Source organism: Chinchilla lanigera, unplaced genomic scaffold (genome assembly GCF_000276665.1).
Source record: "Chinchilla lanigera isolate Chin_1 unplaced genomic scaffold, ChiLan1.0 scaffold00036, whole genome shotgun sequence".
NCBI classification, from domain to species: domain Eukaryota; kingdom Metazoa; phylum Chordata; class Mammalia; order Rodentia; family Chinchillidae; genus Chinchilla; species Chinchilla lanigera.
Window position 1 is genome coordinate 5,018,581 of NW_004955437.1, and position 15,875 is coordinate 5,034,455.

The 15,875-nt window shown below is 40.8% G+C and overlaps 1 protein-coding gene across 2 annotated transcripts in view; it reads left to right on the plus strand.

The window, feature by feature from the left end:
• The window catches only part of Btbd9 (BTB (POZ) domain containing 9), a gene marked incomplete at its 3' end in the record, with an annotated part of 379,800 nt that overhangs the window by 253,347 nt on the left and 110,578 nt on the right, over nucleotides 1-15,875 (plus strand). For both annotated transcript variants that reach the window (XM_005390124.2, XM_013516988.1), the window contains 1 exon segment: nucleotides 2,717-2,826. In XM_005390124.2, the coding sequence (XP_005390181.2) occupies nucleotides 2,717-2,826 (110 nt within the window).

Genomic DNA, 15,875 nt, shown 5'->3' on the forward strand with positions numbered 1-15,875 from the left:
GGGATGTGCTGCATGAGTCCCATTAAGGAAATGTGCTCGTAAGCAAGAACGGTGCCTGTGCAGCCCCGCTGCTTAGGGATCAGGGCTCTGCTTCCCAGAGCGGAATAGGGCCTCTAAAGCTCTCAATGTAGAGAACTGGCTGCAGCCACCCCTCGCCACCATTAGGCCGTTAGGTGAAGCGATTTGCCATTTCAAGTGTAGATTTTTAGTAAAAAGCCCAGGGTATTTACAGCTTCTTGCTTGAGCAAAAGGAGCATGTGTGTGTGTGTTTTTCAATGACATTAACATTTTTTAAAATGTATATTGCAGTAAGGACTCCATGCCATTTTTGTAAATTATGCTACAATTTTTTAGAAACTTAGAAAGTATTGTAAAACTAGAATAATTAAACTTGTGGACATTGCATATAGGCTAGTCAAAAAGTGTGATGTACAGTGGTGAATTGCTAATTTGACCTCAGGATTATGCAGCAGAGATAACATTATCTTCATGTATATGGAACTTTTTATCTGGAGGCATCTCTCAGTGCTTTTCTAGCCATATATATTATTTTGTTTATTATCGCAAACAGTATCATTAAGACTATAAAATGTATGCCAGTGCAATTTTTATTTTCAATTGTGTGTAATTGAGATTGGGGGAGTGCAGAGACGAAGGGAAGGTTGCATGTTTGCTTCCATTCCCGACATTTGTATTGGGGTGAAATTTGGAAGGTGGTTGGTGCCTAAATTTGGAAAGCCTGATTGCGTAGAATATCTTAAAGAGAGAAAGAGAAGGAGCTAACCTTGCGGGTCCCCCCAGGTCAGCCAGAACTGTGTTCAAGTCTTGGAACCGCCATGGAGGAAGAGCCCTTCAGTCACTTCCTGGCTTTCTCGTACTGTGCACAGCACGAGAGCTGTCCCTGCTTGGATGGAGAGGCTCTACCTAGGGGCTAGGAAAGCAGTCTGATCAAATTCCACCAAACCACGTTCCCGCCAAGGTTGCAGACGGCAGCTCTCAGGTTGGCACGGCCGCGTGCGGTTGAAAATGCTATGCTGGTTGAGTTCCTGTGGTTTAAGGAAATGGACAAAATTAGATTTGGGCCAAGGTGCCAGGTTTAATACACCCCTTCCCTTCCTGAAGGCACTAGGGAGACTGTCGTTGCCGCCAGTAAGAGACAACACAGTCTGTACTACATAGACCATCAAGAGCTCACTTTTGAATGAACCCACACAAAATCAGCAGCTTTCTGTTTGCCTTGAGGGCCGAAGAGATCAGGGCCAACCTCCTGCCTAACCAGGGGCTTTGGTGGGAGTGACCTTAGCCCTGGTTCTCCGCACAGAAGAGCTGTCTCACCGCAGTGAGTTTGAGCACTCGGAGCAGCCAGTCCAGGAGACGGCATCAGTACTGGTTCTGAGGGTGAGCGATCAGCTCATGGCAGGAACAGGCGGCTAAAGGAGGTGCACAGGGAATGCCATGAGACTCAGGCTTGAAGAAGAGGAGGGAAAATAGCCCACGGTGCAGAAACCCTAAGTATAGTCTCCTTAATGTGAATTTTAAAAATCGACTTTTACATTGTACAGTTAACTCAGAGTGATGAGAAATACAAGAAAATTACCAAATTAGTGAACGGCGATTAACTCAGAACTAAAATTATATCACGTCTAAATCAGAAGTTGTTTTACACGCAGAAGAGGGATATTACTAAAACCTTGCCGGTCTGTCATGTCCTAATTGCAATCTGTTCGTTTAATCTGCCCTGTCCTTCAGAGTGCATAGTTCATAATTTGGAAGCACATTATCAGTTCATCTAGTTATTTTTCTTGATTCTGCCTTTGCATTCCAAAAGACAGTGTGTGGCACATTCCCCATGGGATTGTGTGGCACTCGGAAGAGTCAGTTTGTTCATCCACCTGCATACTGTCGGTCCCTTCGGAGAGCTAGGGGAGTGAGTCGTGTGAAGGTTAAGGCTTGTTTGTCGGAGATGAAGCCTCCAGGGAGAGTAGGAACAGGTCAAGATGCTCAAGACCTGCCTGGTGAAACTCCGCACTGTGTGCAGATGCCAGGTCCGGGTAGCCAGGAGGGAGGCGCAGGGCAGGCTGGCTTATCTCTGCAGATCTCTTCCTTTGGTGAGGACACTTCCCGGCAGGCAGGCAGGAGCACGGGGCTGGCGTAAGTATGTGGGGTTAACTTCCTAACGAGGGTTTGGGAACAGTATCAAAACAAAAGACACTGTGGGTGCTTTTCAGTAGTTTCTGTGGATTTCTCCTTTTAAAGAGGAAAGCAGTATTGATTTGTGCCCTTGGCTCCAATGGGCAAGGTCTTTCATTGAGTTGGGAAGCATTTGATTCTGTATGTGTTTGTGTGCATGTGCACAGGTACATGTCTAACCATGAGTGAGGGCAGACGCGGTTATTCTCCAGTGTAAATGCTTCATGGACAGGGGCTGTGCTGACATTCAAGGATTAACGGAAAAGTACCTGGTGTGATTTTCTAGGTGAATTTAAATCTGAGTTTTACTGAATTCTCTGGGGAATGATACCTCCCTGATTTTGCTGTGATTCTTCTAAGCTCATTTGGAGCCAGCCTAAAAACACATAACCCAGTCTGAAGTCAAGTTCAAGGTCTCCTTTATTCCATGTTCTCGTGCACTGTACTTTTAAAGGGTGTTCTTCATCCTTGGATTGGTTGTGATGGAGCTCATTTCCAGTGGATTTTCTTTTCCTTTTGCCCTCAGGTATATTCGAATAGTTGGGACTCACAACACAGTGAACAAGATTTTTCACATTGTGGCTTTTGAATGCATGTTTACAAACAAAATCTTCACCTTGGAGAAGGGACTGATAGGTAAGTATTACAATTACATGTTGGTATATATACCTACTTAGATAGTCTGTCTTCAGATATTTTGTTATTTTATTAATTCATCTTGATCAGCTCTAAGGGCTCCAGTTGATTTGAATGTTATGGGTGAGTGACAGAGGAGATGGCTTATGTTTTTAGAAATAGTTAAAATAATAATTCCAGTAAACTTAAAAGAATATAAAGATTGTACTAATAGTTACGAATTGAAACTATTTGTAGTGATCTATTGAGATTTGCAAGGTAAGGGATGCTCTTGTTAGCTAGGCAAAGCCTTCAGAGCATTTCATACCAAAAGCTTTTCTACCCATCACGGTAGGTGAGACTGTGTAGGAAGTCTGATGTTGATCGGATACTCACGCTTTCCAAGGCTGTGGAGGTATATTGGCTCTTGATCTCCTGTGCATGGTATGCTGAATTGTGGAACTGTTTTCTTTTCAGGAATATATCAGTCCATATTTGTCCTGCTTACCCAAGTATACCTCAAGAAAGCACCTGTCTATAACTTAAATAAGACCAGAGTGATTGAATTATCATTGTAAAACTCAAGTTAGTTGATAGGAAATGCTGTCTGGCTGATCTTTCCAAAGGGTATTTTCAATCTTGGAGTAGTTGTTTGCTTGGATTAGTTTTCTGTTGTGTTTGCTTTGGGTTTGGGTGTGGCAGTGCTTAGCTAGGCATTGTATGAAATCCATCTCAGGTCTTGATGTTCAAGATATCATAATTGGCTTTTTCCAAACTATTTACTCCTTTTTTGGGTTGGCGGTGGTGGTCATACTCCACCTTTTAACTCCTGACCTGCAAAGATCATAGTTAAGCTAATGAGGTCCTTGAATCTGTGCCTTTACTGTTGCTTGCTTTGAAGAGTGACTCCATATGTTCAGATGGAGGGGACAAGATGCCCCTACCTTGTATACCTAAAATAGAATCCTGGGCCTTTACAGAGGAACTCGGTTCTCTTGTCCTTAAGTACTGTCCATGTAGTACAGGTGTCCTTACTGACACATGTCCTAAAAGTATGATAGTGATAGAATGAGAAAGGTGAATACAACAAAAAAGACTAGCTAATTCTTTGAAGTCATAGCCTAAATAGTCCTACTACCTACTGTGTGCTAATCATAATCTGTTCCTTATGGAAGTTTTGGAGAGTAATATTAATAAAGTGGCAGGTGTACAAGTTTTTCCAGCGTGTAGAGAGCTTTTAGAGGACAATTTAAAATAATTGTTTTGGTTTTAACTTTGCTTGATGTAATCTTTAACATTACATGTAAATTTTGATTTTCGTTTCTTTAAGTAATTTGAAAGTTAACAAGTTGGAAGCACTAAACGGTATTACCTTGTTCTAGTTCTGTATAGATTTGTGGCAGTAGAGAGCAGTGGGGTGGGCCATCATTTTTCTGCTACTCAGGTTCTTCTGCAGACCATAGGCTTCACTGTGTATATGATTATGCAGTCAGGAGAGTTATTACTGACAAGGAGCTTAGAATCCAAGATCCTGAGCCAGGCATGGTGGTTCTTGCCTGTAATCCCAGCACTCTGGGAGCCATGGCAGGAAAATCACAACTTTGAGCCCAGCCTGGGCACCTTAGTGACTTAGGGAGACCCTAACAGTTAAAAAGGGATTTGGGATGTTGCTCAATGGGAAGGCCCTGGCTTCTATACACAGTCCCCCACCCCCCGCAAGAAACATCCTTCCTTTTCATAAGATGTGTAGCACTAGGCTACTCATTTCAGGCCCATGTACTGCATTTTTTCAACATGGTACATAGAAAATGCCTCTTTTTATTGGAGGAAGAAAAGTGAGCGCATGTATTTATGAGAGAAACAGGCCCAGGTGGTGTGAGAGGCCATTACAAGAATGGAACTCGGTACGAGTTGCAGTGAGGAAGGCTGTTGTCAGCCTGTGTGTTTTATGCTTGTTGAAACAAGTCAGCGTCATTAGCGCTAGAAGCCATAATAGTCTCAGGTGTGTCAAACAATGAAAGAAGTTTGCAGAGATGGGAGAAGTGCTTTTGGTTTTGGTGTTTTTTGGTGATTGAGCACTTTTCTGCAAACATTTTTGTATGATGCTCACAAGCTCGACTGTAAAGAACATTGCAGTCATCTGCCTGTCATTGTCCCTCAACCAGGTGGGCCCAGTGGTGTGGGTAGGTAGCTATGTGTGCGCACTTGCCAGCAGATGGCCTGCAGTGGGCCCCCCCAGCCCTCTTTGGGACCCACTTCACAGCTCAGAGCTGCCCATGCCAGCAGGCTAGGAGGTGGTATGAGCATGCAGGAGGACAGGAGGATCTCATTATCCTCTGTCTGACATTGCAGCTGTGCTTAGCTTACAGCAGTTTTAGAATAATAATGGCCAGTTTTCCATGTTGATTATCTCAGGTACATTTTAGCAGCACACAGACCTCAGCCACCTTACAGGGACCCCAGAATGGAACGGTCCTTTGGTGAGGGCATAGTGATGTCAGATTCACGTAGACTTACTGCTGTGGTTATTACTGGTAGTCCGTTGTGGGACAGCACCTCACTGTGCTTCCAGGCGAGGCTCTGACTCTCCGACTCCAGTTGATCTTTCGGCCTCCGCCCCCCAAATAGCTGGGACTGCAGGCGCAAGCTGCCAGACCCAGCTCAAGGTTATTTTTAAGTTGTAGTTTCCTGTTTCTCACTCCTTATATCCTATGAAATGTGTACATTTGCCTTGAGAACCATGAACATAAACTCTGGATTTTCATGGCTGGAAAAAAAAGGTAGAACTAAAATAATGTCAAGAATAAATAGCAGAGAATCAAAGCCTAATTTTATGTTTCTGGTTTCAGACTTTGTTTCTGATCTTCCTTTCATAGTTCAGGCTCCTCTAATGAAATATTTGTGTTCTTTAAAATCAGATTTTAATGTTACTGCTTAAAATTTAGCTCAATGATGACAGGAAATAGCATAAGTAAAAGCAACTGCATCAACTATGTGAAATTTTAGTCTGTTCCCACCAAAGGATTTCTTTGCCATTGTTGGTGACAGCATGTCACCTCATGCTGCCTCACTTGTACAGATTCGCAGGGAAGCTCTGAAGGCCTCCGGGTTCATATCTCCTTGGCAACAGGCCCCAGCTCAGCCACACACCCACCTTTGCTGCTGCCACACTACAGCCACTGCTCATTTGCTGGCTTCTTGTGGATTTTGCCAAAAAGTGTGCTGTCCTTGGAGAGGCTTGGGCTTGTCTCCTCGGGGTTAGGAGGCATTTGGAGGAAACCTTGTCTTACCAATGAGGTGTGGAAGGAGTGATTAGAGCAGAAGCAGCTATTGTTTTATAGGCTGTCAGCCTCCCAAACCGTGCATTTGTTTGTCTTGCCTCTGCACTTTGTGATACATGTATAGGGTTTGCCAAGCCCTACTTTTTCATGCTGTTTGGCAGATCTTCCTTTTTATTTAATCTCATGTGCACCTTCACGTCTTTGAAAGTCTTACTAGATATACACATAGAATAGTTCCCCATCACTGCCTTCAAGAACTGTCATCTCACAACCCACCCACTTTTATCTGTGTGCTCCTTCTTCCCCATCAGATTATTTTGAAGCCAATTCAAGACATCTTACTTCATCCATAAAAATATTATTGTGTAGCCCTAAAAGTAAAGCCTTCGTTTTGAATCCATAGTAATACCATCATCATTTCCTAAAATCAAACAGTAATTCCTGAAGAGTATTAAATACCCAATCAGGGTGGAAATTTCCCTAATTGTTTCAAAGTCTAGAGTGCGAGTTTGTGTGTTATAGGTGGTTAAAATCAGAATTTATAAGAGAAAAAGAAATAGGGATGGGGATGTATCTCAGTGGTAGAGCATTTGCCTAGTATTCATAAGACCTGGGTTCAATTCTCAGCACCACCAAAAAAGAAAGAAAAATCAGAATTCAGATAAGGTCCATCTGTGGCAATAGTCATTATGGCTCTTAAATTTCTTTAAATTATAGGTTCCCTATTTGTCTCTTTCTTTTTTGCCAGTTTGATCAGTAAGAAATGGTAGCTCAGTGCAGTTTTAACTCCATGTCTCTTATGAGAGAACATCGTTTCATATGTTTAAGAGCCATTTGCATTTCTTTTTGGTAATAAAAAATTCTTTTTTTCCATTTTGGTAATAATGCTCCATAGCACAACAAAGCTCTGATCATCTCTTGGATGTGCACATCCAGTGATGATTATTTTTGCAGACCCATTATTTTATAATCTGTGATTGCAGAATGGTTGTATTTTAATTCTTTCATTCCTTCTTCACTTGGTAGCTACAAAAAGGAAATTTCCCTAAAGACTCATTTGGTAATTGTGAGGCACAGTTTGTCCAGTAAAAGAAGAATAAATAATAATCTTTAAGCAACTAAACAAAAACTATCAATGAACCATATGATTGCTGAAACTAGTTTAAGATTTTTACAATTAATTTTTCTGTCTTTAGGGTATATCCTACTCTAGAAAGGTACTGTAGAAGGGCTGTTTTTAAATCTTCTGAAATAATTCTTAGTGTGGCATACCATCTCAGTGTACAGTTAGGTTCATTTGTTCCATTTTGCTTTTAGTATGTAGGGAGTGCCTTTACAAATTTTTTTGTTCCAGCTCTTTGGTCTCTGTGGCAGAAGCAAGATGAAAAAGGGAACATCAGTGTTGCGCCACTCCTGTCGCTCTGAAGCTTGTTACTTCAGAAGTCCACCTGTGGCACGTGTGAGTGCCCTGCCAAGCAAAAGAGAAAGTATCAGTGAAAGTATCAGTGAAAGTATCAGGGGTGTGGTGGTGCACATGTGTAGTCCCAGTGCTCTGAAAGACTGAGGCAGTGGATTGCAAATTTGAGCCTAGTCTGGGCAACTTAGTAACTTACCAAGACTCTGCCTCAAAAAATAAAAAGAGCTTGAGATACAGCTCAGTGTGAAAGCCATGGGTTCATTCACCAGTATCTTACCCCTCCCCTGCAACACACACCAAGTATAACTGGAATGCCAAGGCTGAAAGGAAATATTGCAGGGGATGGTTGAGTCACAGGCACCTAAAAGTTGTGTATCAGATTCAGGCAGGAATCCCACTTACTGTGGTGCTAGCTGTATAGAAAAATAGCTACATGGTGCTCAGTGTAGATATACTATAGTTTATTTAACGGGTTCTCTACTGATGAACCATTTGGGTTGTTTTCAGTCTTCTGCTATTATAGACAGTGCTACTGCCTTGTGCATAAATCCTTTCTCATTTTTGCCATTATATCTGAGGGACTGCATAATGGGAGAGGATGCCATTTTAAAGTCTGTACTGGCGTAGTATGGTAACGACTTTCCCCATCGTCTTGCCAGTGGAGCATATTACCAAACTTTCAGATTTTTGCCAGTTTGATCAGTAAGAAATGGTAGCTCAGTGCAGTTTTAACTCCATGTCTCTTATGAGAGAAATTGAACATCGTTTCATATGTTTAAGAGCCATTTGCATTTCTTTTTCTTTTTTAAGTAGCTCTTCTCTTCTTATGAGTCTTCTGGTGAATAGAGAATACCTGGGGGAGCTGTAAACAGTGCACTGGAATTGGAATATGGTGTTTAGTATCACAGGAATCTGGTTTCCCTTCAGGTCTCCTAGATCTTTTGGAGGATATAAGCTCCCACAAGTCCTTCTCCACCCTTGTCCTCGGCTCTGCTGTTCTGCTTAAAGAATATTTTACTAGAGCATGGAGCCATGGGGTCAAAATTCAGGTTTCTTTAACCTGCACAAGGAGTGGAAATAGTAGCTTTAGACCAATCTGTACTGCCTGTGTCTCGCTGGCAGAACGGAGCCAGAAAGACTGGTGGCTTTTCTCCCCTAGTTTTTAGTTAGTAATTGGCCTGGATCATCCAAAATCGGCAGCCTAAGTGCAGGATCTGTGTGGTTGAAGCTGGGGGGCACTCCTGACTGCCACTACCCTGGAAAGGTGCTGTTTGGAGAGGAACCCCGGCACGCATCACTGCTTCTGGAAATGTAGGACAGAGCATGTGCTCCATCCTTGCTTCTGTCTTCCCGTCCTCCACCAGTTTCTTCTGTTAGCAGAACCAGAAGCCAGGCTGCTAAGGGGAGGCTAGGGGCTGTAGATGGTTGCAAGACAGAAATACTTAAGTATTAGGAAAAGGAGGAGAAAACACAGGTATGAGCGCCACAGGAAAGGTTTATGTCAGAACAAACCTGAGGGGGGCCGTCCTCACGCTCAGACCAGACCTGTTGCTCTCCTACAGGCTGTGAGGTCCTTTATAGGGTCATGAGGGGAGAGTTCGGGGAAACGGACGTATGGCTAGAGGACAAGGCTTGAGAAAGTACAGGGCGTGGAGGTTGCTGTCAGTAGCAGGGCTGAATAATGATGGGAGTTATGGGTGCAGCTGTGCTTCCTGGGCCTCATTAACCCATGTTTATGCATCCTTAGCTGGAGCAAAAGCATAGTGCGGGAAGGGAGAGGTTTAGAGTGGCCTCTGCTCAGCCTTGGGTGGCAGAAAAGGGCCTTCTTCCAACAGGAAAACTACTCTCTGACTCAAAATACCTAGACAAACATTGACAAGGTGGAGAACAACCAAAGACCCAAACCACAGGAGAATGTTAAATATTTGGTTGTAAGAGAACCAGTGTCTCTTTTTGTCTGGTAAGTTCATGAAGGATGATGATTGGAACTGGTAAGAATTTAGTAAAATTTACAGAGCATAGCATAAGTGCTCATTTACATAGCAACAAAAATAGGTGACACTTACTTCCCTCCAGGGTGCTAACGGGAGGACATAGAAATAGGTAGTCCATGGTTGTGACTTTCTTTTAAAGTACTTTGCAAATTTAACAGTATGTTTAGGATGCTATAAGATTTCTGGGACAGTAGACAGAGTTGGAATGGAAGTCTGGGACGTGAAGGGCTTTTGGCATCTGCTGAACTATAGAATATAATATGGCTTAGTGCTTTCTAACTGTTTAGAAAAGTAGGTGTCCACTGCAGCAGAAACAGATTTGGGAAGGGGAATTCATTATGTATGAAGGTGTCAAGACAGTGGCAGGAAACAAACGTCATCCTGCTTGGGCCTTAAGGAGCATGGTTTTCTCCGATGGCACTGGTGAGTCACTCCTGGGCCGGCCCAGGAGGCTGTTCCTTTCCCAGCGCAGTCTCTCTAATCACATATTCAGCTTGGTTGTAATTGTCATTGAAACGGAACTCATTTTGCTACTGTAAATTACTTGGCCTTAAGCAGACATTTATTAAGAGGCTGCCAAGCGTATTTAGGCACTAGGGAAAGAAAGAGACACAGGTGTGGCCTTTGCCTTGGAGGAGCAGTGAGCTAATAGAGGAGAGAGACTTAAACAGATGGTGACAACATGGTAAAACGTGTCCTATATCGGGACGTTTCAGGAGATGCTGAACAGGAGTGCTGCCATGAGCTGGAAATGGTGTCAGGAAAGACAGTGGGCGGCCTTACTGGAGGGAAGGTGAAGGATGAGTGTCTTTCACTTTTCCCCTGTAGAAAATAAAGCTTCCCCACCACCACCACCACTAAATCTTAGGAGTTTTGCAAAACTTCAGGGAACCCACAATAACATACAGTGTTTGTTTGCCTTCTACAGAGCCCATGCTCTCAAACAAGATTATGATATGGTTCTTATGTGGGGGTAGTGTAGGGTGATAGTTAGAAAGTAATTTCCTCATGATCATGTAGGGCTCTCAGTACAGTGTGGGTGGTTGTGTACATAGATATCTTTTCATTATCCTTTCCATTTTTTGTTTCATTTTTAAAGACTGCCTGAAAAAAGTTTTCACTGCTGTTATTTTATAGAATTTGCCTTTATAGAATTCAGTTTTTTGAACTCTACTTACATATTCCTTTTGTATAGCAGGGATTTGTAAATATAGTTCTGTGTGTATGTCTGTGTGTGTCTGTGTGTCTGTGTGTCTGTCTGTCTGCCTGTCCATCTCTCGGTAAACAACCTATTGTTGAATGGCCTGTAGGAGTATGTGGCCCACATTGTATATCAGTACTGCTTTCTCGTGGACCATGGTCTGCCTCAGATTGCCATTATGAATAGGCAGTTTGTAAGTGGATAATGTGGTTTTCTGGCACTTATTGAAAGATTGTGATAATTAAGGGGATGTAAGGTTTAATGTTTGTTGGCCTAGTCCCTACCAAAACCTGGCAGTTGGGGTAGAGAGGTGATTGAGCCGAGGGACTCACTCACGTGCATTCTACCACTGAGTACATGTCTATCCCCAAACTTGGTTCTTTTCTAATATTTTGAGTAGATTTTACAAATATATATTCTTATTTCTTCCCTTTTTAGTTTAAAAAAAAAAAAAAAGCACTTTCACATACTTCTTTTCGGTTAACAATGTTGGAAACCTTCTTACCCATACCGGTAGCACTTTCTCATTCTCTATTATTTGTGTGGTACCATTTGGATGGAGGTCCTGTAATTTATTTAACCAGCGTCCTTTGATAGACATGTGGTTGTTTTCAGTCTTTTAGTATCAGTAACAACCCTGTAATCACCCACTGTACAAACAGGTTTAATCATAGGCATTCCCAATAAAGCCTAAAATAAACAAGTACCTATTCCCAGCACTGTAATGAAAAGTACCCATTATGACACCTCAAGAGCTGGCTGCATAATTTTTGGGCACAGTGAAAAGTGAAAACATGGGACTCCTGTGTTCAAAAACAGGAAAAAACATTCTTAAAATTAAAAAAAAATTTTCCTTATTCTACAAGCTTGACTTTGCATGGTATTTTTTATTTGTTATTTAGTATCATTCTAAGTAAACAAAAATTAAACTTTAAAGTTATTACCATGAATTTTACTGTTGGTTTTTATTTAAAATGTAAACATAGTATCATTTATCTCATGTGCAGAATCACCAAAATTGCATAATTCACATTTGGTAGCTTATAAATGTATGTGAATTTAGTTCTTACCAGAACAATAAAAATAATTCATAAAACTAACCAAACTGACTGCATTTCACATAAAACTAACCAAACTGACTGCATTTCACACAAGACATGCACCAACTCGCTGTCCTTGAGGTTTGTCAATAGGTAAGGGAGGGCTTAAGGCACTGCAAGGTGCTATCTTTCCTTTCCTTTCCACATCATCATTTTTGGCTCGTGTATTTAGCTGCTACAGGTGACAGAATTCCTTGGTCATCTATGCATCTTCAAACGCCTTTGCCTTCATTCTACATTTAAAGCAGGTTTAGGTTTGAAAGGAAAGTGTGACCCCTCCATGCTGTTGGCAGGCCTGCGTAATGGCTCGAAGAGATGCCGTGTTTCTCTTGCACTCAGTTTGATGCTCACAGCCCTGTGCATTGTGAGCCACTGCAGTTCCATGCTGCTCAAGGGCCGTCGTGAACACCATGAAAGAATGTGGGGATGTGTATGCATGCCTCCTCTGCTCATGAGTTTTTCCCATTTCCTTGGGCCTTACTTTAAAAACATGTTAAAAAATAAGATTATTAAGAATTTAATCTGGGCGTGGTGGCACACACCTGTAATCCCAGCACTCAGGAGGCTGAGGCAGGAAGTTTGTTGAGAGTTTGAGGCCAACATGGGCTACAAAGTGAGTTCAAGGCCAGCCTGAACTGCATAATGAGACCCTGTCTCAAAAAGACCAAAAAATAAAATAAAATAAAATTTACAGACAGAAGCACTGGGGCAATAAACTAAGTGTGGGTCCCCTCTGTGTGCAGGGTGGTATCTCACTGTAATGGTCACATGCCCATGACTCTGGCCCTGATTAGTATACAGTGAATAAGAGACACAAATACTTGATACAGTATTTTCTATTTAACATTGTTCCTCAGTGAATAAGAGACACAAATACTTGATACAGTATTTTCTATTTAACATTGTTCCTATTTCCTCAAGTACTTTCAGTAAGTAGTTAGGAAGTACTGTGTAATAGGGAGTGGATGGAATCTAGTTTATTAATAATAATCAAAACTGTAAAATACAGTACCTAAAAAAATTCTTGAGCTGTAGCTCTGCTTTATTCGTAGTCCATCCCCAGCCACCCATTCCTGACCCACATCATGCCATTAGAGATGAGATGAGGGTCAGGAGCAAAGGGTGATAGGGTGCCCACATATAATGTGTCCATGAGGTGGCCATGCCAGGGAGATGTCTTTAATTTGTTCCCTTTTTTCCCCTCTCACAGTTACATATGTAGGAATTTGAAGAAGCCTTAAATCTTTAAGAAGCATGAAGTAATAGACACATTCTTGGTTGAGGAAATAGGCTACTTTGTGCATTTAATACAAGACTGCTCAGAATCCTAATTTTGTGTGACTTAAATAAAAACAAAGAACTTTTTAAGTTTCTAAGAGAAGTAGATGAAGCTACCCCCCAAAACAAAACTTTTAGTAAGAAAATATAAAAAAAAAAAAAAATGAGGGATTTGTTACCATCATGTATTACAATCAGTCCTGCGTGCCAAAGAAAGTATGGCATTAATGCAAGGATAAACTGGTAGCTAACTTGAGCAACCATCCAAACTCTGAATTAGAATCTCAGTCGGTGTAAGAATATCATGCAAGATAAAGATGGTATTTCCTATCAGTTAAGGATGGGAGGATTATACAACAAATGATACAGAGACAGTTGACAGTTGAAAACAGTTACATGAAATTCTTTTCTCACAACATAGATCAAAATATTTTCCTGTTAAAGAGTTAGATTTCATAATGTTACTCCCAAAGAACTGTAGGGAATTATTAATAACTATCTGATCTCAAGGTAGGGAACACATTCCTCAGCATAAAAGCAAAAGCAGAAACCATAAACAGATTTCAGAGGTGTTTGACAACTGGGAAAAAATAATTGCAACATCCATGACAAAGAGTTATTATTTTTAATATAAAAGAAATATAAATAAGAAAGAAAAAATTGAATCCCCAATGTAAAATTTATATAAATAATTAATAAAAGGGAAAAAGAAATAAAATAGTCATAAGCTTGAGTTTGGTGTCTCTTAAAATTAAGTAATGCATGTTGAAACAAGATTCCATTTTTGGCTTACTTAATTGCAAATTTTTTAATTTAAAGTTTTTATTTACATAAATAACACAATGATCATTTCTCATTACAAATGGCATTAGAAGTCCTTGCCAGTGCAGTTAGGCAACAGAAAGATACAAAAGGCATCCAAGTAGGCAAGGAGGAGGTGACATGGTCGTGTTTGCTGACAGTATGATCTTAAGTACAGAAAACCCAACAGACTTCATAAGAAACTGATTGAACTAATAAATAATATAGTAAACTTATAGGATACAAAATCAATACACAAACATCCCTAACATTAATATATACCCAAAACAAACTGTTTGAAGAAGAAATCAAGAGAGTAATACCATTTACAGTATCTACAGAGATACTTGGGAGTAAATTTAACTAAGGAGGTAAAAGACCTGTACATTGAAAACCATATTGATGAAAGAGTTGAAGAAAATAGAAATAAATGGAAAGATTTCCCACATTCATGGATTGGAAGAATTAATATTGTTAAAATATTTGCACTATCCAAAGCAATCAACAAATTCAGTGCAGTCCTCATCAAAATTCCGGTGTCATCTTTCATAGAAAAAAATCACAACGTATACATGGAATCACAAAAAAGTAGTGCAATCATGAGTAAAAAGAACAGAGTGGAGGTGTCGTGTTATTTGATTTCAGAATGTACTGTAAAGATGTGATAATTAAAACAATGTGATAGTGGCAACAAACCTGGACCAAGAGAAGATAATAGTGGGCCCCAAAACAAATCCATGCATGTACAGTGAATTGGTTTCACCCAAGCTTTCAAGTATGTGCCATGAGAAAAGGTTAATGTCTTCAATAAATGGTGTTGGGAAAATTGAATATCCACATGCAAAAGAATGAAAATGGACCCTTACCAGGGAGTGTATACAAAACTCAAAGTGGCTTAACTACTTAGACTTAAACATAGTATTAGACACTGCAAAACTACTGAAGAAAATATAGGGGAAAATTACATGACAGTGGGCCAGACAGTTATTTTTTGTATTTGACTCCCAAATCACAGTCATGCAAAGCAAAACTAGACAAATGGAATTATGTCAAACTCTGAAGCTTCTGCACAAGGAAGAAACAACAGTGTGCAGAGACAACTTACAGATTGGGAAAAATACAAGTAAGCGATATAGCTGACAAACGATTACTATGTAAGGGGCTCGAATAACGCAGTGGTAAGAAGGCAAGACACAATTTTAAAATAGTGAACCAGGGACTTGAGTGGATAATTCTCAAACGAAGACATACAAATGGCCAAAAGATGTGTGAGAAAAATGCTCAGAGTCTCTAAATTAGGGAAATGCAAATTAAAAGCACAGTAAGATACCATTTCACACCTGTCAGCTATTATCAAAGGACAGAAGATAGCACTTGTTGGCAGGGATGTGAAAAGAAGGGAACCCTTGCATGGGATGTAAAATAATACAGCCATTGTGGAAAACTGTGAGGAGGGTCCTCACAAAACGAAAAGTAGCACTACCATATGATCTAGCAATCCCGTTTCTGAGTATTTACCCCAGACATTTAAATCAGTTTGTTGAAGAGATGTCTGCATTCCAGTGTTCTTTGCAGCCCTATTCACTATAGCCAAGTTATGGATCAGCCTAAGTGTCCATTCACAGATGAATGAAAATCACTCACACACCACACATACACACACACACACACACACACACACACACACGGGTGGGGGGAATACTGTTACGGAAATTCTGTTGGTGACAGCATGGATGGAATTGCAGATGATTATGTTAAGTAAAATAACCCAGACACAATCGAAAGCTGCATTTTCTGACTCACATGTAAAACCTAAAACAGTTGAACTCATAGGAAGAGAGTGGAGTGATGGTTACTGAGTGTAGGCAGTGGAGAGAATGGGGTGGTGATGGTCTAGGGTACAGAATGTCAGGAGGAATAGGTGTGGCTTTTTAATTTTTGCACAGTGTGGTAAATATAGTTAATGATGTAGTATGCGTTTTCAAAGTGCCAAGTGTA